The sequence below is a fragment of the Oratosquilla oratoria genome, chromosome 7 (assembly GCF_046742065.1).
Source record: "Oratosquilla oratoria isolate Oo_2021 chromosome 7, ASM4674206v1, whole genome shotgun sequence".
Taxonomy (NCBI): Eukaryota; Metazoa; Arthropoda; class Malacostraca; order Stomatopoda; family Squillidae; genus Oratosquilla; species Oratosquilla oratoria.
The window spans coordinates 75,571,534-75,596,444 of record NC_134783.1 but is presented as its reverse complement, the minus strand read 5'-3'; the positions used below and the strand labels follow the sequence as shown (position 1 = coordinate 75,596,444).

Genomic DNA, 24,911 nt, shown 5'->3' with positions numbered 1-24,911 from the left:
CACTCCTATTCAACCCCTCCCTCCCTCTGATCTTGGCTCCTCTTGGATGATGGGTCATCCCTGTATTTATCCCATTGCCCTTGGTCAGGAGCAATGTAGCAAGAAACAGTACATCCACAGCAAGGCCGCTTCATTTAATTGGCACCCACCTCTCTCCATCCCCTCATGCAGAAAAAGAGAAGACAGGGCAAAATCCCTTCAGGCTGGATCAAAATATCATTCACATAAAAAAGAATGAAAAATGAGGACAAAAATAAAAATGAAGAACTGAAAAAGGAGGTCAAAGAGCAATTACAAGTAGTGCCCAGAAAGGTGGAAGAGTCAATCAAAGAAACAGACCCCCTTGAAATAAAAAATCAATGGAAACAAGAACAGGAAAAAATATATATATATATATCCTTTAGAGAAATGGTACAAAAGCAAATGGAGGGAAATACAAAAGTAACATTTATGAAAATAACTAAAAGAAAAATTGTGTGAGAGATACAGTTGACAAAGGTAAATGCACTGTGGTCCATAGTATCCAAGAAAAACACAATGTGTATAAATACCAGAGAGAAAAGGAGGAAAAGGAAATAGCTAAAGAAATTCTGAAAAAAAATTCAGGACGAAGGGCAAAATTTTGACAAAGAAATTGATGAGAATCACAGGATAGGCAAATACTCAAAGAAAAACAACATAGACCTCTGAAAATAAAACTAAGAATTCAATTGATAGCTGAGGAGGTACTATCGAAATTGGTTAAATTAGCAAACAGCTAGAAATTCACATATATGGATAAAAAAGGAAATGAGTGAGGAAAAAGAGAAAGACAAGGCTCTCAGAATTGAAGCCGATAGAAATGAGAAAACAACAGAGACGGGAAAAAAAAAAAAATTGGAGAGTGCTGGACCTGAGACTGAAAAAATAGTACATCAGAAAAATGGAAACTTAAAAAAGTGGCATACACAAGTATCGATGGTATTAATGACCTCTGGAATTAATGAACTAAACGACTATCTGGAAATAGAGAAACCTGACATTATGGAAACTGTGGAGACAAAACTGAAAGGCCCTCTATCAACAAGTATGGTGGGACAAGGTCTAAACAACCACTGGACAAAAAATAGTGCAGACAAACAGGAAGGTGTCATGATATTGACCAAAAAGGGTTTAAATGTGACAAAGAGATATGAAGGCAAATATAATGTGGAATTAATTATGATTAAATTTGTAAATAAAAATATGAAAAGTAGAAAATTTGCAGTAGTATATGTGCCACCAAAAACACAGGCTTGGTTTGATAGTGATAATTCTAAATTACTTGAAGACACAATGAATGTGCTAAATGAGTTACTGAAAGAGGATGGTAACATAGTAATTACGGGTAATTTTAATGCAAAGGATATAATCTGGGAAGAAATAATAGTAAAAGGGGGAGAACTTTGGAGCAACATTCTGCTGGATATGACCATCGAATATACCTTAACACAATGGGTTAAGGAAAACACTAGATATAGAAATTATGAGGAACTGTTGAAACTAGACTTAATGTTAACTTCTGAACCGGATATCATGAACAAAATGGAGTATAAAACACCAATTGGAAAGAGTGACCATATACTAATAAGAGTCTGAATTAAAAGAACAAAATTATGTAAGAAGGAATAAAAAACATAGAGAAGGAAAATTAATATACAACAAAACGGATTTTGTAAAACTAAGAAAAAAATTCCAAAACACAAAATGGGATAAATTCTCCAAAGAGGAAGCAAAGATGGACCAAATGGAACATATTCAAAGAAAAGTACAAGGAAGGAATTGATAACTATGTACCAAAGAAGAAGCAAAAAGAGATTTATATAAAGTGTTGGTATAACAAAAGGTGCAGTGAGGCTAAAGACAGAAGAGACAAATCCTGGAAAAGATGGAAAAAAACAAAAAAACAAAAAAACAGCCAAATGGCAAATATATATAAAACTTAGGAACAAATATGTGAATATACACAGGAAAAAAAAAGAAACTATGAAAAAGATATTATAGACAAATGTAAAGATCAACCTAAACTCTTTTACAGATATGTAAATGATAAATTAAAAGACAAACACAAAATTGTAAAACTGCATGAAGGAGATAAAGAATATATAGATGACACAGAAATGGCAGAAGTTATGATCAGACATTTCAGGTCTGTTTTTACAATTGAGAGCTCACAAATTTGGGAAGATGGACAACAAGAAAGATCTCCTAAAATGTAAGAAATAAAGGTAACACAAAAAGAAATAAGAGACCAAATAAAAAACCTAGATATTAGGAAATCGCATGGACCGGATGGAATTGCAAATTGGATATTGAAAGAGTGTATAGACAAACTGACGGACAAATTATACAAGATAATAGACTTTTCACTCAAAAAAGGAAAGGTACTGCAAGATTGGAAAGATGCAAACATAGTACCAATATATAAAGGAGGAAACAAAGAAGATCCTACAAACTTCAAACCGGTATCCCTTACAAGCACAATAGCAAAAATATGCAAAAAGGTTATCAGAAACAAATGGATCGAACACTTGGAAGAGAATAAAATATTAAACCCTAAACAACTTGGCTTTAGAAGTGGATGATTGTGTACCACACACTTAATATGCTTTTACTCAAGATTAATTGAGATAATACAAGAAAGAGATGGCTGGGCAGGTTGCACCTTCTTGGATTTGTAAAAGGCTTTTGACAAACCACCACATAAAAAGTTAACAAGAAAAATTGAAATAATAGGATGAATACAAGGTAAGCTACTGGAATGGATGAAGGATTTCTTGAGTGGGAGAAAAATAGGAGTGGTACAGAGACAAAAATTCAAATTGGGAAGATATAATAAGTGGCATTCTGCAAGGCTCTATATTGGCTCCTTTAATGTTTGCCATATATATAAATGATATGGATGAGGGAGTGAAGTGTTACATGAACTTCTTTGCTGATGATGCCAAATTACTTAAGAGAGTAATCACAGAAGAAGATTGCAGATCGCTACAAAGAAGACCTGGACAAAATATGGGAATGAAGTCAGAGGTGTGAAATTAATTTTAACATTAAGAAATGTAGTATAATGGAATTTGGAATAAGCAAAAATAGAATATCGGGTCATCATAAAATTGGTAACAAGGAAGCCAAAAAAGTCAACTCAGAAAGGGACCTGGGAGTGATTATCTCAAGTGACTTGACACCTGATAAACATGTCAATAAATTAGTTGGAGAGACTTTTAATTTATTAAGATCAATGAAAGTGGCCTTCGACTACATGGATGAAGAGATGGTAAAGAAAATAGTGGCTGCACTGATAAGACCTAAATTAGAGTATGCTGCAACACTATGGGCACCTAGCACAAAAAAACATAAGAAAATTAAAAAGAATTCAAATAGCGACAAAAATGGCACCTGCACTTTCAAATTTGACATACAAACAAAGACTGGATAAATTACATCTATCAACACTGGAACAGAGAAAGAGGTGATTTGTTGACCATTTACAGAATTATGAATGGGATGGAAGTTCTTGATAGAGACAACTTATTAAAATGGGACAGAAGAGAAACAAAATGACATGAGATGGAGCTAAAGAAGGACAGTTACAGAAGAGATTTGAAAAAGAATAGCTTCCCACATAGAGTGATTGATGTCTGGAACAAACTAAACGAAGAAACAGCGAGTGCCAAAACTATATAAGATTTTAAGAATAAACTGGATGAAAAAGATACGAAAACATGTCACTACAAGCATAGCTCTTGTCCCATAAAATACAACTAGGTAAATATAACTAAGTATATACACATTCCCTCACCCCCATCCTCCACCCACTCCCTTCCTTGCATAACATCTTTTATAAATTCGGCCCTAGGGGCCAAATTTATAAAAGGTCCTAACCCCTAAGTCTAGACATAAATCTTCAAAATGACGAAAATTTTACCTACAACGGCTGTCCATAATATCAAGGTTATGTCTCGGCATAAGCATTTAGGTCACCAACATAGGGATTTAGAAAAAATCTCCACCACAAGGGTTAGGATCTCTTATAAATTTGGCCCCTGGTCTGTAGAGGCACCCCAATTAGATCCTAAAGTACCAGCTGCATGCTATTGAGCAGCCTTGAACCCCACAATAACATGCAACCAATACCCCAGATGGAAAAAAAAGATAAATAAAAATAAATAAATAATAATAATATTAATAATAATAATCATCAATAATAATAATAATTCACCATATCCAGCTGATGGAAAGACTGATTACAGAAAGAAACATAAATAACATGCCCTTCTTCCCAAACCAACATAGGATTCAAGAAGGGACTACCTACCATATCCAACTGATGGGAATACTGATTGCAGAATGAAACAAAGAACCACAATAAATCTGCCCACCTCCCCAAACCAACACAGATCAAGGAGGGTAACTCCACTAGCACATTGTCACAAACATCACTCAACATATGTTGGAAGGTTTGAACATGAAAGCATAACCAGAAAGAAGTTATGGTGGTACTAGTCATAAACAAGGCATTTAATAAGGTCCCTGACATATTTCCACTAGCATTCACAACAACTACATGAAATGGCTAAGCTCTTAGCTGACATGATGCAGAGTAACCCAAAACAAAAATATATTTGTGAATAAAAGACTGTAATGAGGTGTGAGTCACCCCAAGGAACTATATTTTCACCTACATTATTCATAATTTTAAGTTATCTGTCCATGCCAGATCTGGAGCATAACACCAATGCACTCACCCATGACTTAATGATAATAACCTACCTCAGCAACTATAAAACAGATGCTAATAACACCTACAATTACTTGAATAAACCAGAACAGCAGCTCAGAAAAAACAGAATTGAGCCTTCCCTTTACAAATCATAACTTTACTCACCCCAGACAAACACGAATCAGAGAAATGTTTAATAGTAAAATTGAATGGCCAAATCCTTCCATTAGAAAAGAATTCTAAAATCCCAGGCATCATTTTTGATACTCACATGTCCTTTGGTCCACACATCGATTTGACATTGAAACTCAACAAAAAAAAATATATTATATATACTACACTCAGTAGCAAGCACAGGTTTTGGTCAACAAACTGGATACTAAAGGAGTGTAAAGAAGAATTGGTAGGCAAAATATATATAATAATTTGTTCACTTAGTAAGGAAAAATACCAGAAGACTGGAGAAAAGCCAACATCATACCAATATATAAAGGAGGTAACAAGACCCAACAAATTACAGACCGGTTTCCCTTACAAGTACTGTAGCCAAAATTTGTGAAAAAGTTATCAAAAATAGATGGACAAAACATCTGGAAGAGAACAACATACTAAACCCGAGACAGTTTGGATTCAGACAGGGAAGATCATGTGCCACAAATCTGATCTGTTTTTACTCAAGACTATTAGATATAATACAGGAAAGGGACGGATGGGCTGATTGTGCTTTCCTAGATCTACAAAAAGCTTTTGATAAAGTGCCACATAGAAAACTATTAGGAAAACTGAAAACCATAGGAGGGGTACAAGGTAAACTACTAGAATGGATGGAGGATTTCTTGCATGGAAGAAAAATGAGAGTAGTGCTCAGAGATAAAGGTTCTACTTGGGAAGAGGTGATTAGTGGAGTTCCACAGGGATTGGTACTGGCTCCAATAATGTTTACAATTTGTGTGAACAACATGGATGAGAGTGTATTTCCCTAGTTGTATTTTACAGGATGAGAGCTATGCTTGTAGTGACCCATTTTCGTATCTCTCCACATCCAGTTTATTCTTAAAATCATGTATAGTTCTGGCATTTACTGTTTCTCCATTTAGTTTGTTCCAGACATCAATCACTCTACGTGGGAAGCTATATTTTTTCTTCAGGTCTCTTCTGTAGCTGTCTTTCTTTAGTTTCTTTTTGTGTCCTCTTGTTTCTCTTTTGTCCCACTTTAATAAGTCGTCTCTATCAAGAATTTCCATCCCTTTCATAATTCTGTAAATGGTCAATCAAAAATCACCTTTTTCTCTTCTCTGTTCCAGTGTTGACAGATGTAATTTCTTCAATCTTTGTTCGTACGTCAAATTTAACAGTGTAGGTGCCATTTTTGTCGCTGCTATTTGGATTCTTTCTAATTTTCTTATGTTCTTCTTTGTGCTAAGTGCCCACTGTGTTGCAGCATATTCTAGTTTAGGTCTTATTAGTGTAACAACTATTTTTTTTTACCATCTCCTCATCTATGTAGTCAAAGGCCACTTTCATTTATCTTAATAAGTTATAAGTCTCTCCAAGTAATTTACTGATATGTTTATTGGGTGTCAAGTCACTTGAGATGATTACTCCCAGGTCCCTTTCTGAATTGACTTTTTTGACTTCTTTGTTTCCAGTTTTATATTGACTTGATACTTTTTGCTTTTTTCAAATTCCATTATGCTGCATTTTTTAATGTTGAAGTTCACCTCACATCTCGGACTCCATTCCCATATTTTGTTTAGGTCTTCTTGCAGCAATCTGCAATCTTCTTCTGTTTTTACTTTCTTTAGTAATTTGGCATCGTCAGCAAAGAAGTTCATGTAACAATTTACTCCCTCATCCATATCATTTATATATATGGCAAACATTAAAGGAGCCAATACGGAGCCTTGCAGGAAACCACTTTTCACATCTTCCCAGTTCGAATTTTTGTCTCTAAGTACCACTTTTATTTTTCTCCCAATTAAGAAATCCTTCATCCATTCCAGTAGCTTACCTTGTATTCCTCCTATTATTTCAATTTTTCTTACTAATTTTTTTATGTGGTACTTTGTCGAATGCCTTCTGCAAATCCAAGAAGGCGCAGTCTGCCCAGCCATCTATTTCTTGTATTGTCTCAATTAATCTTGAGTAAAAGCAGATTAGGTTTGTGGTGCATGATCTTCCACTTCGAAAGCCAAATATGACTTTTTCGCATATTTTTGCTACTGTGTTTGTAAGGGATACCGGGCTGAAGTTTGTAGGATCTTCCGTACTTCCTACTTTATATATTGGTACTATGTTTGCATCTTTCCGATCTTGCGGTACTTTTCCTTCTTTGAGTGAGAAGTCTATTTATCTTGTGTAGGTTATCCGTCAGTTCGTCTAAACACTCTTTCAGTATCCAATTTGCAATTCCATCTGGTCTATGTGATTTCCTGACATCTAGGTTTTTATTTGGTCTCTTATTTCTTTTTGTGTTACCTTTATTTCTTTCATTATGGGTGATCTTTCTTGTTGCTCTCAATTGTAAAAACAGACCTGAAATGTCTGATCATAACTTCTTCCATTTCTGTGTCATTTATATATTCTTTATCTCCTTCACGCAATTTCACTATTTCGTGTTTATCCTTTAGTTTTTCATTTATATATCTGTAAAAGAGTTTAGGTTGATCTTTACATTTGTCGATATTATATTTTTAATTTTTTTTCCTGCATATATTTACATATTCCTTCCCAAGTTTTATATATGTTTGCCATTTGGATGATTTTTTGTTTTTTGTTTTTTCAATTTTTTCCAGGCTTTGTCTCTCCTGTCTCTAGCCTCATTACACCTTTTATTATAGCAACACTATATAAATCTCTTTTTGTTTCTTTTTTGGTACATATTTGTTAATTCCTTCCTTGTGCTCTTCTTTGAATATGTTCCATTTGTCTTCCACCTTTGTTTCCTCTTTAGAGAATTTATCCCAGTTTGTGTTTTGGAAATTTTTTCTTACTTTTACAAAATTGGTTTTATTGTACATTAATCTTCCTTCTCAATGTTCATCATTCCTACCTACATTGTTTTGTTCTTTCAATTCAAACTCTATTAGTATATGGTCACTCTTTCCAATTGGTGTTTTAATGGTGTTGATTACTTTCATAACTGTTTCTTTTGTATTTTCCTCCATCTGCTTTTGTATTATGTCTAAAAGATATTTTTTTATTTTCCTGTTCTTGTTTCCATTGATTTTTTATTTCAATGAGGTCTGTTTCTTTGATTGACTCTTCCACCTTTCCAGTCACTACTTGTAATTGTTCTTTGACCTCCTTTTTCAGTGGACAGTTACATGAGCTTCTTTGCTGATGATGCAAAGCTGTTGAGAAAAGTGAGCACTGAAATAGACTGAGTCGCTGCAGAGAGATCTGAACAAAATTTGGGAATGGAGTCAGAAGTGGGAAGTGGACTTCAACATTAAGAAATGTAGTATAATAGAATTTAGAAAAAGTAAAAACAGATATCAGGATAATATAAAATTGGTGAAAAGTAAGTAAAGAAAGTGGGATATGAAAAAGACATGGAAGTAATCTGATAAACATAAACAAAATTGTTGGAGAAACCTACAACTTACTGAGATAAATAAAAGTGGCATTTACTTACTTGGATAAAGAAATGCTAAAGAAAATACTAGTCACACTGATAAGACCAAGACTGGAGTATGCAGCAACACTATGGTCACCCAGTACCAAAAAGAATAAAAGGAAAATTGAAAGAATCCAAAGAGCAACTATAAAGATGGCCCCCACAATTTCAGAACTGTTATATGAAGAGAGACTGTCAGAACTAGAGTTACCGACCCTGAAACAAAGAAGAGAAAGAGGAGGCTTGTTGATCATCTATAGAATCATGAAAGGTATAGAAGTCCTTGATAGAGAAGAGTTACTAAGTTGGGATATGAGAATTACAAGAGGACATGGAAAGAAACTCGAAAAGGACATTTATAGAAGAGACCTGAAAAAGAAAAGGTTCCCCCACAAAGTGGTGGATGTATGGAACAAACTGGACGGAATGATAGTACATGTAAAATCTATACACAAATTTAAGAACAATTTAGATACTGTGAGATACAGAGATAGGACACCACAAGCATAGCTCCCCTTCCTATAAGAGAGGAAGAGAGAAAGAGTCTGAATGTGTTTGAGATGAGAAATGAAGAGGTGAGGAGGAGAACAGGGGTGGAAAGGGAGTTGGGAGATAGGGTTGATGAAAGAGTATTGAGATGGTTTGGACACATGGAAAGAATGAGTGAAGAAAGATTAGTAAAAGAGGTGTGGAAGGCAGAGGTGGAAGGACTGAATATGAGGGGCATACTAGGATGAGATGGATGGATGAGGTAAAAGGGGCATTATAAAAGATAGGAAGGTCTGTTGAGGAAGGACAGGAGAGGACAGAAGATAGGGGTGAATGGAGAAGGGTTGTGTATGGATGATGCTATGATGCATGAGGGGGAGTGGGGGGGATGGGGGGTGAGAAAATATGAAAAATAGTTTGATGCAGCCCAAAGCGATTTCTCCTCATATACTCCTTTTCTGCATGAGGGGACGGAGAGGGGGGGTCGCTGAATTTATGAAGAGGCTTTGCTGTGGATGTACTGTGTCTTGCGACACTGCTTCTGACCCAGGGCAGTGGACAGGACGCAGGGATGACCCATCATCCAGGAGGTGCCAAGATGAGAGTGAGGGAGGAGGGTGGAGGGGAGTGGAATATGTAGGGGATGGAATGGGTGGGAGTGGTTTCTATGCCTTTTCTTTTTGGCAACCCCCTGTGTAAGGGGGGAAAAAGCCTTTGGTATATGTATGTATAATCAGCTACGACTTCACTGTATGATTCCCAACTGAGTCTCATGTCTGACAAATCCAAGGCAGGGCCCTCACATGGGGGGTGGGGGGTTATTATATGTCCAGGGACAGCACTTCTTGGGAGGTGGTACATCTGGTCTCTCTAATTCTTGCCCTTCCAAAAATCCCAAGACAACACGTCAGCAATATCAATTCACTCTCAATTTTAGAGAATTTTTTTCAGAGAATTTTGAAGTTATGTGAGTGCATTTCAGAGAGAATCTAGAGAAATCTGATGAAAAAGTATTGAAATGTTTGGTGATTTTGTTTAAAATCTGGTAAAATTTGGTGCTTCTATTGGGTTGGTCACTGCCCACTGGCTGGTCTTGTGACACAGCCAGCTGTTTTGTTTACAGCACATGGCATGAGACCATCAGGTGAGTTTTTTATTTTTTCAATGCTTGATGCTATATTTCATGTTTCTTATGTGGTGCTTCATGAATGCAAAAGTGTGCTGATTCTGGTGGTATGCCTATTATTAGCAAAATCTATGTATCTACCAAGATATCTGCTGAAAAATTATGCAGTTCAGCCATTTCTTGATTCCCCTTAATTATGTTTCATAAGCACATCAGGGGTACATCAAACAGGGATATATCGAATTGTTCGGTCTACCCCCTATTTAAATGCCATTTAAATGCCCACTAATCCCAAAAAACTATGTATCCAAACACACAGCTCATATATATAGCCTACATACACCAAATATTTGATTTGTTGAAAAGAAAAAAAAATTGAATAAATATATTTCAAAGTTTTGGTGGCGAGCTACTCATTTATTTTTTGTTCATGCAGGTTTGCAGACATCGCTACGCCACCAAAGCATGTTGAGTTGAGTGTAAGCGCATACGAAAAGATGAGGAAAAGAGGATAATGGAAGAAGAGAGGCTTCCTAGCTCTTCAGATGCTTTCAATGTGAAGACAAAAAAAAGAGTGAAAGTTGCTTTCTAAATGAGGATTTAGTGAGTGGAAGTAAAGATGATCATGATCTTGAGGAAGAAAATTCAATGGATTTCTCTATGAAGTCTGACAGGGAAGACAAAGAAGACAATGATTAGGAGATGAAGCAAGAAATTAACTTTGAAGAAGCAGCAGAAGCAGATTATATTCAGAGAGGCAACTTTGGTTTGATTTCATTTGACCACTTGATATTTGAAGATCGTGACAATCTTGTTTCCATTGTTGCTGAAAAATTTCAGAATTCAAAAGGGCCCTGTGCTACTGGGAGCAAGGATAGAAAAATGACTGAGGCATGGTTCTACAGGAAACTTGCACATGGTAAAGGCAAAATCTTGAAGAGAACCTGGCTGCTCTATTCACCATCCAAAAAAGCACCACTGTTTTTGCTGTGCTCTATTTCTATATACTCCACAGAATGTGATTTCCAAGTTGGAGTCACCAGAAGGAATTAATGGTGGAGAGAAGCAGAAGAACAGCACTCCCAATAGCTACACACAAGTGTACACCCTGACACAGAAGAGCCTTCATTGCAGGGAAAGAGGCAGAAGAGCAAATAAGGGAGGAGAAGTCTATTGATACGGAATTTATTCAGCAATTGAATGTTGAGAGGCAAAGGAAAGCAGATATTGTTACAGACTCTTTCCTTCATCAGGTTCTTGGCTTCCAGAAATCTGGGATTCCAAGGAAGCATTGATTCCATTGGGAAAAGTGAAGCCTGTGAAGGTAATTTTATGGCACTCATGTGATTCATTGCTGACTTTGATCCAGTCCTCAAAGACCACTTAGATAAAAACAAAGAGAGGGCTAAAGGAAGTGCTACATACCTATCTCTAGTCATACAGTACAAGTTCATTGCCTTATTGGCTAAAAATATATGAGTAAAACTTGTGACAGATGTCAGGGAAAGCAAGTACTAAGGTGTCATGTGTAACTTTACTCCAGATATATCATGCCAGGATCAGCATTCCTTAGTTCTGCACTATATAGTCCTGAAAAAAGGCCAATTTACTATGAAAGAGACATTACTTGGGTACATGAAGCTCGAGGGGAAAAATGCTGAATCCATTGAGGAAAGAATTCGGGGTGGTGTAGAATCTTTTGGTCTAGATTTCAACAACTGCAGGGTTGTTCGTTTTGATAATGCTAGTGTTGTAGTGGGGATGCACAGAAATGTTCAATGTCACCTATGTGAAAAAAATGTAAACATTGTGTTCATTAACTGTAACAACCATAGTCTCAACTTAGCAGGAGCAGATGTGGTAAAGGCTGATGTGGGTTCAGTGATCTTTTTTCATGTGATTAATGAAATTTTCAATTTCTTCAGCCGAAGAAAATTACTACAATAACTCTGAAGTGTAGCACTGATATATTGGAGCTCTAGGGCAAATACAACCCATGCCCTTGAGATTGAATTGGATGGAGTGCTGGATGCCCAAGAAAATATCTCTTCATCAGACAATTTCACAGCTACATAAGAAGAGAGTGAGAACCTCTTGAAAGGTATTCTTAGTTTTGATTCCTGGCATTTCTTTCATTCTGGACCCCAGTTTTGAGAAAGATGGATATCATTCAAAAACACCTTCAGAGTCTGGTGATGACTTTTGCTAACACTTGTGAAGATCTTGATGCATTAGCCACATGGTTACAAGAGAATAGGGATATTAGCACCCAAGGAGCAGTTACCAAAAGCACTCTGCAATAAGTGAAAGAAAGAATTCAAAATTAAATAAGAGCATCAAAAGAAGTGTATGCCTGGAGAAATAGCCCGGGATGAACCACTCAACCCTCAGCTTGACATGAAGTGAAAACTTCTTGTTGCAAGTGATGTACTTGTTGAAGAAGTGCAGTCAAGAACTGCTTGACTTCAGGAGGTAGATAACAGTTTTGGAGTTCTCCTATGCCCCAAAAAGTTATTTTGTAAAAATGAACAGGAAACAATCCAATGTGCAAGGATATGGCCCAAAAATATGATGAAGATATTTCACCATCAGAGCTCTGTCAAGAAGTGCAAGATTTGAAGTTCTTAGTGAAGAAGAGAATTCCATAAACAGTTCCAGAACTGCTTTCCTTCATTGATAGATATGGTGAAGGATTTGCTAATCTTTGTGTTGCACTGAGATTTTTATTGAGTGGGGATATCAGTAGCCTTTTGCAAAAGGTCTTTCAGTAAACTGAAACTAATTAATACATACCTGAGGAGTTCTATGGAACAGGATAGATTATCAAATCTCGCACTCCTCAGTACTGAATCTGACACACTAATACATATGAACTTTGATGATGTAATAAATTAATTTTCCATAAGTAAAACTAGAAAGCTTTTAATATAAAAAATGTAAGCAAACAATCAGAATCTTTTGTCCATAGTTGTATATGCAGTCTGAAGAATAATGAATTATTTTTTCTATATTATAATTTCCATTGTTTAATTCCACTTGTTTATGTTCTTGTGATTTTATGTTATAAACAGGTTTTCTTAATTGTCAATAAATTAGATGGCACAACAAATTCATGTCTGGCTATCCCTTAATCGCACCGCCGAAATCTGAACTTAGGGCATAAAACAGCAGATATTGGGGGGGAAGGGGGCAGCACTGAGAATTTTGCCCTGGGGCAGCACTTAGGCATGTGAGGGCTCTGATCTGGGGCAATGGATTGACTGACTGATCTCAATTTCCTTATTTTCTACTTTCACAAAGGATTCACACCCATCATAAAAGTGTTTCACTTCTCATGATCTCCCATATTCCTTTTCCATCTGCTTGTCATGCACCTTCTTCACATTTATAAGTTATAATAAATTCTTTTTCACATATTTTCTCACTGAATATACTTATGTGTAAATATCTACAACTCTTTGTAGATATATACCTAAAATATCACTACCTACATCACACTGTGGACATTCAATGACTGATTCCTTCCTGGTGTCACAGCATTCTGGATACGGCAAGACTAATTTTGGATTCTGAGTTAAACGTCGAGCATTTTCATCGGCAGTTTCTAAGGGCCTGTAATGAAACAGAAGAATGAAATTATGATAATTATATAAAATATAATGTTTCTGAAACATGAAACCATGTGATAAGGTAAACAGATATGAAAAAGGCACTCAAAGTACATTTGATACACAGTGATCAATTAAGAATAAAGAGAGCTCAATCAAGGAATTGTTTGTAATTGTTGCCCAAAATCTCATGGACTAGAAACACACAGTTCCATAGTAGCAAGGAACTAGTAACAAACCTTGGCCCTCTTACAGTTAACTCTATGAAGAAGCTTTTGCCCATTCTCTGTATCATATTAGTATAAAACTTTCTATGCCACTAGATAGCAGGAAAGAAGAAAAAGGAGGAGGGCTGCAGTCATTGGATGCCAGCTCTCTTTGTGTACGTGTGTGCATTTACCTAGTTGTATTATATGGGAATGGAGCCATGCTTGTAGTGACCTGTCTTTATATCTCTCAGCATCTAGTTTGTTCTTAAATTCTTATATGGTTTTTGCACATACTATTTTTTTGTCCAATTTGTTCCAGACATCTATCACTCTGTGTGGAAAACTATTCTTTTTCAGATCTCTTCTATAACCTTTTTGAGTTTCTTTTCATATCCTCTTGTTTTTCTTCTGTCCCACTTTAATAAATCTTCTCTATCAAGGACTTCCAATACCTTTCATGATTCTGTAAATGGCCAGTAGATCTCCTATTTCTCTTCTTTGTTCCAGGGTTGGTAATTCCAGTTTGGACAATCTTTGTTCATATGTCAGTTTTGAAAGTGTTGGTGCCATCTTTGTCATTGCTTTTTGGATTCTTTCTAATTTCTTTATATTCTTTTTTGTACTGGGTGTCCATAATGTTATAGCATACTCCAATCTTGGTTTTATCAGCATGACTAATATTTTCTTTACCATTTCCTCATCCATGTAGTTAAAGGTCACCTTTATTGTTCTTAGTAAATTGTAGGTTTCTCCAACAATTTTGTTTATATGCATGTCTGGTGACACGTCTTTGCTAATAATTACTTCTAGGTCCTTTTACGAGCTAACTTTTTTTACTTTTGTACCAACCTTATATTGCCCTGATATTCTATTCTTACTTTTTCCAAACTCCATTATACTGCATTTCTTGATGTTGAAGTTCACTTCCCATTTTTGGCTCCATTTCCAGACTTTGTCCAGATCTCACTGAAGTGATTCAGTCTTTCTCTGTACTTATTTTCTTTAGCAGTTTTGCATCATCTTCAAAGAAGTTCATATAACATTCAACACCTTCATCCATATTATTTATACATATGACAAACATTATTGGAGCTAGGACAGAACCTTGTGGGATTCCACTTATCATTTCTTCCCAGGTCAAGTTTTTTTCTCTAACTACTACCCTCATTTTTCTCCTGTTCAAGAAATCTTCCTTCCATTTCATTAACTTTCTTTGTACACCTCCTGCTGTTTCAAGTTTTCTTGTTAGTTTTTTGTGTGGTACCCTATCAAATGCCTTTTGTAAATCTAGGAAAGCACAATCCCCCCATCTGTCCTTTTCTTATATCACCTTGTGGGACTCTACTTATCATTTCTTCCCAGGTCGAGTTTTTGTCTCTAACTACCACCCTCATTTTTCTCCTGTTCAAGAAATCTTCCATCATTTCATTAACTTTCCTTGTACACCTCCTGTTGTTTCAAGTTTTCTTGTTAGTTTTTTGTGTGGTACCTTATCAAATGCCTTTTGTGAATCTAGGAAAGCACAATCTCCCCCATCTGTCCTTTTCTTATATCATGTCTATTAGCCTTGAATAAAAACAAATCAAGTTGGTGGCACAAGATCTTCCTTGTCTAAAGCCAAACTGTTTTGGATTCAGTATCTTATTTTCTCCCAAATGTTTAATTCATTTACTTTTGATAACTTTTTCACATATGTTACCTATTGTGCTTGTAAGGGAAACCAGTCTATAGTTTGTTGGGTCTTCCTTATCTCCCCCTTTATATAATGGTATGATATTTGCATTTTTCTAATCTTGTGGTACCTTTCCTTCCTTGAGTGATCATGTGTGTGTGTATATATATATATATATTTACCTAGTATTTCATGGGAAGAGAGCTATGCTCATAGTGACCCACTTCTGTATCTTTCAGTATCCAGTTTGATCTTAAATTCTTGTACAGTTTTTGCACTCACTGTTTCCTCATTCAATTTGTTCCAGATATTTACCACTCTGTGTGGGAAGCTATTCTTTTTCAGATCTCTTCTGTAACTATCCTTTTTAAGTTTCTTTTCATGTCATCTTGTTTTTCTTTTATCCCACTTTAATAAATCATCTCTATCAAGGACTTCCATCCCTTTCATAATTCTGTAGATGGTTAGTAGATCTCCTCTTTCTCTTCTTTGTTCCAAGGTTGGTAGTTTGGGTTTGGCCAATCTTTGTTTGCATGGCAATTTGTTGATATGTTTGTCTGGTGCCATGTCATTGCTGATAGTTACTCCTAGGTCCCTTTCAGAGTTGACTTTTTTAACTTCCTTTGTACCAATTTTATATTGTCCCAATATTCTATTTTTACTTTTTCCAAATTCCATTATACTACATTTCTTGATGTTGAAGTTCACTTCACACTTTTGACTCCATTCCCAGACTTTGTCCAGGTCTTTTTGTAGTGATTTACAATCTTCCTCTGTACTTACTCTCTTTAGTAGTTTCGCATCATCTGCAAAGAAGTTCATATAACATTCCACACCTTCATCCATGTCATTTATATATATGGCAAACATTATCGGAGCCAATACAGAACCTTGTGGGACTCCACTTATCATTTCTTCCCAGGTCGAGTTCTTGTCTCTAAGTACCACCCTCATTTTTCTCCCATTCAAGAAATCTTTCATCCATTCCAATAACTTTCCTTGTACTCCACCTATTGTTTCAATTTTTCTTAGTAGCTTTTTGTTCACTTCCCACTTTTGGCTCCATTTCCAGACTTTGTCCAGATCTCTCTGAAGTGATTCAGTCTTTCTCTGTACTTATTTTCTTTAGTAGTTTTGCATCATCTACAAAGAAGTTCCCTGTCTTCTCCTTTTCTGCATGAGGGGACGGAGGGGGGTCACCAAATTAATGAAGTGGCCTTGCTGTGGATATGCTGTATGGGATTTTTAAAACTTCTCTATGAGAGGGATTTTGGCCTATGTGGCCTAGTTCTTGGATCAAGCCCTCAGTAATGCTAGAGGTAGCCATTTTAATACTTCAGTTCCCAACACTCACCACCCTTTTTATAAAGATATTTTAAAATCCCTTTTAGCAATTCCATTAATTCTTCTCTTAATTTAATTCCCAAGGATCATCTCATATTTGGTTACCACTATCCTAACACTGTACATGATTCTCCTGGAGCATATAGCTTACCCTGCTGAGATTGTGATCTGGTGTACTTAAGCCAAACTGGTAGACACTTGAACAGATTGGCCAAACATATGAGATCCATCAAATATGCCCTTTCAATAAAATTCAGTTGTATTCCATGTGAGTCATCAAAACCACTGGACTGACTAAGATAAGGCCAAACTAATGTTCAAGTTCAGTTGTGGTTTCAGGAGGAAAATGGTTAAGTCCACCTTAATTGAAGAATGTCCCAATTTTAAGATATCCAAAAGATAATAGTCTTTGGACATTATCTCACGTTAACTTGGTCAGTAATTATCACCCTCCTGACCCTCTGCCCAACCCCACAACTTTTCCTTGAGCAAGGTCATCTGGCCTGTTATGTAAGCTATTCAAGTTCCTGTTACATTTCCCTCCTTATGACAAAGGAGTATATATTTCTTACTACTTTAACTATCTTGTATTTTTCTGAAGAGGGCTACAGCTGGCAGATGAAATATAGAAGTCAAACATTCTCCCAAGTCTTCTTTTACTTTGACTGTGGGTTCTCCATATGGTATATACAGGATGCATATAGTAATTGTTTTGTTTTTTAGGGTCACAAAAAAAGTGTCACAATTTAGTTGAAAATGCATTTATTGCAAAAAAGAAAACAGACTCTGTATCAGCACACTTCTGGTGTCCTGTTACTCGATGAATCTGCCCTTGGCATCAATGACATCCTCAACACGCCCTCAAAACCTGGCACAGGCCTTCTTCATGACCTCCTTGGAGAGATTGGCGAAGACTCCCTTCATCTGACTGATCAGATCATCCTTACTCTTGCATGGGGTGTGGTTAGTATCTCGTTCAACTGTGCCCCATACAAAATAGTCCATAGGGTTGAGGTCAGGTGAGTTAGGGGGCCACACATCAGGGGCAATGAAGTCAAAGAAATTGTCAGAGAGCCATTTCTGAGATTTTCTAGAGGTGTGACATGGTGCCGAGTCCTGTTGCCACACATAGGGTCTACCAGCAGCTACTTCCTCAATCCATGGCTTCACATGGGTCTGGAGGATGTCAATGTACACTTCGGTGCTCACCCTGAGCCCCTGGGGAAAGAAGAATGGGGGCATGACTTGCCCCTCGCTGTAGACTACCCCAAACACCATGACAGTTGCAGGAAACTTGGTTTTCATGACTCTTGGCACATCCTTGGGACAGACAGCCAACCACCTGTTGTTCTGAGAGTTGTGGGTCTGGTCCTGGCAGAAGTTCTTTTTGTTTGAAAAGAACCAGAGCATGTCATTCTCCAGAGGGTGCTTCAGTTTGTTGAGCATCTTTTTGCTCTTCTTGAAGCAGTTCTCCTGCATCTTTGCAGAGAGGAGCTGACCCTTACGCATCTTGAATGACTCGTATCTGATATCTTTATCCAAACACTTCCTTACTGTGCCCTCAGGCACTTGCAGTTCTCTGGCAATGGACCTAATGGACCAACTGGGGTCTTCATCAACCACGGTTTGCAATTGAGTGACAAACTTGGTGTCCCTGATGGTGTCCAATTGTTGAGGATGATGTTCCTCTTGGCAACACCTTCATAATCATAGTTAGAAGAAATCAACTCCCTCCTGATAGTCCTGATGAACTGTTCAGTCACTTTTAGCAATTCTGAGATGTTGCAGCTGCTGTGTCTGGCAGAGATTAACATAAGTACCGCATGCCTTTTCCATACATGAGGAAATATAAAGCTCTCCATGGATGCAAGGTGCTGCTGGGACAAAGTCTCAATGTATACTGATCAGATGCTTTTGTTTTGAGTGGTGTGGTTACCCACATCTTTCCACACCGTGTCCCTGAAACAATGAAACAATTACCGTATGCACCCTGTATATATATATATATATATATATATATATGTACACACACACACACACACACATATATATATATATATATAATATATATATATATATATATGTATATATATATATATATATATGTGTATATATATATATATATATATATATATGTATGTATATATATACACAAAACTGTGCGGAATGGTATTGATACAAAACTGTGAGGAATGGCAAATGATCACTTAAATCAATCACATATTAAAGAAGATTTAGATAAATTACAGCAATGGTCTGAAAAGTGGCAAAGGAAATTTAACACAAGTAAATGCAAGGGTATGCACATAGGTAAAATTAACAGTATGATTACAAGTTATTTGAAAATTTGTTAACAAAAGTGGATAGTGGAAAGGATCTCAGTGTAATTATCAGTAATGCTCTCAAATCATCTAACCAGTGTATTTCAGCCTCTGAGAAAGCAAACAAGATTCTTGGACCGATTGCGCTATATTTTGAATTCAAGTTCATCTCTTATTAACAAGCTATAAATCATTAGTTTGTCCACATTTGGAATATACTGTTTCTGTATGGTCACTGAATCTTATTAAAGACATTAACAGATTGGAAAAAGTACAACGGCAAGCCACAAAACTGATTCCAAATATCAAAAATAAATCATACAAAAATCGACTAAAACATATGAATCTGTTTTCCCTAAAAAAGCGTAGACTCAGAGGTGACTTGTTACAGGTCTTTAAGATTCTAAAGGGAATTGCCAACATCAAAAGTGACAAAATTCTTACACTGAATGAGAATCCGACAAGAAATAATGATCTCAAACTGTCAGGAAATAGATTTAATTTGGAAGTGGGTAGAAACACCTTCCTCAACTGTGTAGTTAATGAATGGAACAAACTTCCTGCAGAGGCAGTGCAATGTAGTTCAGTTTGAAGCTTTAAGATTCGTTTAGATAAACACCTAAGCAAGATGCTGTAATACCTGCCATCTATTTTATATTATTTGTTTGTTATTATTTTTGTTTATTATTATTTGCTTGATTTCCATTTATTACTAATTATCTGTCAATTTATTATTATCTACTGTTTACCTGTTTGTTTATTATTTAATTATACCTATACATTTATTTCGTTCATTATTATTCATATCATTATAATTTTTATTTATTTTTCTTTTATATATCATTATTATAATTTTTCTGCATCCAACCTAGTTATGGACCAAAAGGTCTCCTGTCAGTATACTCCTCCTCCTCCTTTGTAATTCCACTTCCTCTAGCTTATCATCTTTATGTTCCCCAACTTACAACTCTTGTACATCTTATTTTAACCACATTTACATTCACCTTTTTCCTCTCACATACCTTCCCAAACTCTGCTACTGTTTCAGTCTATCCTTAGACTGTTACAAGTGCAGTGTTACCCACAAAAAACAACATGCTCCCTTTCCACTCTGACTTGCTAGCTCCAAACCTCAACCTAACACCCTTGCATTTACCTCCCCATCCACATACACAATCATTGATAGATTACACAACCCTGAAGTAGATGTATTATCTCAAAATTTCAACCATAGGTCATTAATTTTGGACTGATTGTACATACATATTCCAACGATTTTTTCCACCTTACAAGGAAGTTAGCTAAAATACAAAGGCATAAAATCCACTCCCACCCATTCCATCCCCATATACTCCACTCCCATTCACCCCCCTCCCTCCCTCTCATCTTGGCTCCTCTGGGATGACAGGTTATCCCTGCATCTCACCCACTGCCCTGGGTCAGAAGCAGTGTTGCAAGACACAGCACATCCACAGCAAGGCCACTTCAATAAGCCAGCAACCCTCCTCTCCATCCCCTCATGCAGAAAAAGAGAAGAGGGGGGAGAAATCCCTTCAGGCTGCATCAAATTATTTTTCACACATACTCCCTCACCTTCCATCCCCCACCTACTCCCTTTCATGCATCACAGCACCATCAATACACAACCATTCTCCATTCACCCCTATCTTTGGTCTTCTCCCATCCTTCCTCAACAGACATTCCCCTCTTTCCCAATGCCCCTTTTAACCCATCCATCCATCCATCTCACCCTTGGTCACCCTTTCATGTTCATTCCTTCTAACTCTGCCTTCCACACCTCTTTTACTAATCTGATTGTAAGACTTTCTTAATTATGTGACATATCATTTACTAATTTCTTATAAATTGATCTAATTTCAAATCAAAGTAAACAAAATTATTAGATTTGTTTTTCTGCCTGCCTGTGGTTAAAATTTGTCCATGAATGATGAAATTAATAATAATAATAATAATAATAATAAATAAACAAAATTAATAATAAATAAATAAATAAAATAAAATAAATATATAAATAAATAAATAAAATAAATATAAATCAAGGATAAATAAACACATAAATTTTAAGGAAATTTTAATATAAAAATATATCAAAATGCAAAAACAGATATTTTTTTCTGCATATATTCTCCTTGAGGTAATTATACTAACAATTGACACAAAATATCCTGATGTATCACAATCAAGTTGAATTAAAATGCATTCCAATCAATTAGGAACTGCTTCATGATACTTTGAGAAGTAGTATATGCAAACAGCTGCAAATACCACCTCACTGATTTCATGGGGGTACAGAAGTGGAATTACATATTGATTTGTCGTTTCCCCCTCCCCTCCTATGCTGGCATTGTAGATCTTGATAACTCCAGGGCAGCCCGCTTTCTCCTTATTATTAGTATGACTGCTGTGCTGCTTTTGGTTACACAATAAAATACCAGCAATCTGGAAAAAATTTCACAAAATACCTATATTAAATCCAAACAAGCCTCAAGTAAATCCTGCATCATACAGACCAATCTCACTACTATCAAGTTGGAAGAAATTAAACCAAACTACTCACCTCCCCCTAACCAACATGGATTACACCAGCACACTGCTCACAAATATCTCACAATAAGTGCCGTGTTTCAACAAGATATCTAAAAAAAAAAAAAGAAAGAAAAAAAGTTATGGTAGCTAGCAATTTGAACAAAGCATTTGACAAAGTCCCAGACATATTTACATCTATATACTAAATGGCATATTCCCCCTTATAAGGGAAGTAGCCAGCCAAGGCATGCAAGCACCCTTCCCGCCATCCCATATCCATCCAACACCCATTTGTTTTCCTTTTATTGTAGCTCCTTGTGGATGAAGGGACATCCCTGCCCCCTATCCATTGCCTGGATCAAAAGTGATGCAGCAAGAAAATACATTCATAGCAGGGCCAATGTTAGCTTACACCATCTGCTTCATTTACATGGCTACTCTCCCTCCTTGTCCCCTCAGATTTAATTAGATAAAACAAAGAAAAATTCCTTTGGAATGTATCAATTTATCATCCATTTATAACCACTCTCAACTCACACCTATCTCTTGCTTTCTCTCTTCCTTGCTTTACAGACATTACCCTATTACCCATGGCCACCTTCAGTACATCCATCAATCTTATTCTCTTATTCCTAGTCTTTCTTCACTAATTCTTTCCATATGCCCAAACCATCCAAGTATTCTTTGATCAACCTGATCTACTTGCTCCCTTTCCACTTCACTCTCCTCCTTATTTCATTTCTCACTCTATCCATCCTTGTAACCTCCACCACACAGGGAGTGAACAAATATGTAGCACAACAAAAGCAATAAAGAGTATACATAAAAAACTGGTACAACAAAAAATGTAGTGAAGCTAAGGATAAAAGAAACAAAGCTTGGAAAAAATGGAAAGAAAAAAAAAAATGAGCAAATGGCAAACATACATCAAACTAAGAAACGATTATGTAAAAATACGCACAGATGAAAAGAGAAACTATGAAAAAGAAATAATGGAAAAATTCAAGAAACAACCTAAACTATTTTACAGGTATGTAAATGATATACTAAAAATCAAACAAGAAATAGAAAAGCTGTGCCAGGGAAATTACGAACATACAGAAGAACAAGAAATGGCAGATATTATGAGCAATCATTTCAAATCGGTATTCACAACTGAGAACTTGCCTGTGAGGGAATAGAGAGAAAGAAATCCCCCAGTGAAGGAAATAACTGTAACACAGAAGGAAATCAGTGACCAAATAAAAAACCTTGATGTCAGAAAATTGCATGGTCCTGATGGAATTGCAAATTGGATATTGAAAGAATGCATAATGGAGTTGACAGATAAAAGATACAATATAATCAAATGCTCGCTCAAAGAAGGAAAGGTACCACAAGACTGGAAAAATGCAAATATTGAACCAATATTTAAAGGAGGAAACAAGAAAAATCCAACCAACTACATACCGGTCTCCCTAACAAGCACAGTAGCAAAATGTGTGAAAGTTATCAAAAGTAGATGGGTTACACATCTGGAAGAAAAAATTATGCTGAATCCAAATCAATTTGGATTTAGACAAGGAAGATCATTTACAACAAACCTGATCTGCTTCTATTCGAGACTAATGGAAATAATACAAGAGAGGGATGGATGGGCAGACTGTGCCTATCTAGACCTACAAAAAGCATTTGATAAGGTACCACACAAGAAATTAATAAGAAAAATAGAATCAATAGGTGGGTCAGAGGAAAATTATTGGAGTGGATGGAAGACTTCCTGACTGGGAAAAAAATAAGGGTAGTAACTAGAGATAAATACTTGAAATGGGAAGAAATGATAAGCTGTGTCCCGCAAGGTCCGGTGCTGGCTCCAATCATGTTTGCCATATATATGAATAACATGGATAAAGGACTGGAGTGTTATATGAATTTCTTCGCAAATGACACAAAAATACTAAAGAAAGTAAGAACAGAGGAGGATTGTGAATCATTACAGTTAGACCTGGACAAAATCCAGAAATGGAGTCAAAAGTGGGAAGTGAACTTCAATATCAAGAAGTGTAGTATAATGGAGTTTGGAAAAAGTAAAAACAGAATATCGTGAAATTATAAAATTGGTGAAGTCAAAAAAGTGAACTCGGAAAGCGACCTTGGAGTATAATCAGCAAAGAATTGTCACCAGATAAACATATTAACAAAATAGTTGAAGAAACCTTCAACCTATTAAGGTCAATGAAAATGGCATTTGACTATTTGGATGAGGAAATGATTAAAAAAATATTAGTTACATTAATAAGACCAAAACTGAAGTATGCAGCAACACTGGACACCCAGTACTAAAAAGAATACCTGTATAAAGAAATTAGAAAGAATACAGAAAGCAACGACAAAGTTGGCACCAGCTCTTTCCAAATTAACATACGAACAAAGATTATCCAAATTGGAATTACCAACACAGGAGCAGAGAAGAGAAAGAGAAGATCTACTGACTATCTACAGAATCATGAAAGGAATGGAAATCCTTGATAGGAATGATTTACTAAAATGGGACAATGGAAAAACAAGAGGACACGAAAAGAACCTCAAAAAGGATAACTATAGAAAAGATCTGGGAAAAAAAAAAAAAGTTTCCCACACAGAGTGCTGGATACCTGGAATAATTTAGATAAGGAAACAGTGTGTGCAAACACTATTCAAGATTTTAAGAAAAAAAAATTGATGCTGAAAGATACAAAGACGGGTAACCACGAGCATAGCTCCCTTCCCGTATAATACAACCAGGTATATAATACATTTAAATTTCTTCTTTCTACCTCCATTACATTCCAGGTCTCTGCCTCAAACAGTGTTATATGCACAATCCTCTTTTTTCTCTTTGTTTTCATTCATCAACTCTCTTTCTAGACACATTTCCACCATCAACTCTCCACTACGATTCTTTCCTGGAACTCCACATTTCCCAACCACTCCATTAAAGTATGTATGTATGTATGTATGTACTATTTCCATTAAAGTATGTATGTATGTATGTACTATTTCTTCTGCCACTTTTTATTCCCATGATATTTACTTGCTTTCCTCACTCTACAGTTGACCTCCTGACCCATTCCTCCACCCCCTGCAACATGTGACCCTAAATACTAACCACTAATACTAACTACTTCCTCTAACCTCCTTTCTTTAAGACTTAGCTCCAACTCACTGCTCCCTTTACCCCTTCACTACCTTACTTTTACTGATATCTACTCTCAACTTT

The 24,911-nt window shown here is 36.2% G+C and overlaps 1 protein-coding gene across 3 annotated transcripts in view; it reads right to left on the bottom strand.

The window, feature by feature from the left end:
• Positions 1-24,911, bottom strand: part of Smyd5 (SET and MYND domain containing, class 5) — a 109,465-nt gene that overhangs the window by 28,299 nt on the left and 56,255 nt on the right. For all 3 annotated transcript variants that reach the window (XM_076188424.1, XM_076188426.1, XM_076188425.1), the window contains exon 4: positions 13,464-13,584. In XM_076188424.1, the coding sequence (XP_076044539.1) occupies positions 13,464-13,584 (121 nt within the window). The remainder of the gene's footprint in view (positions 1-13,463; positions 13,585-24,911) is intronic.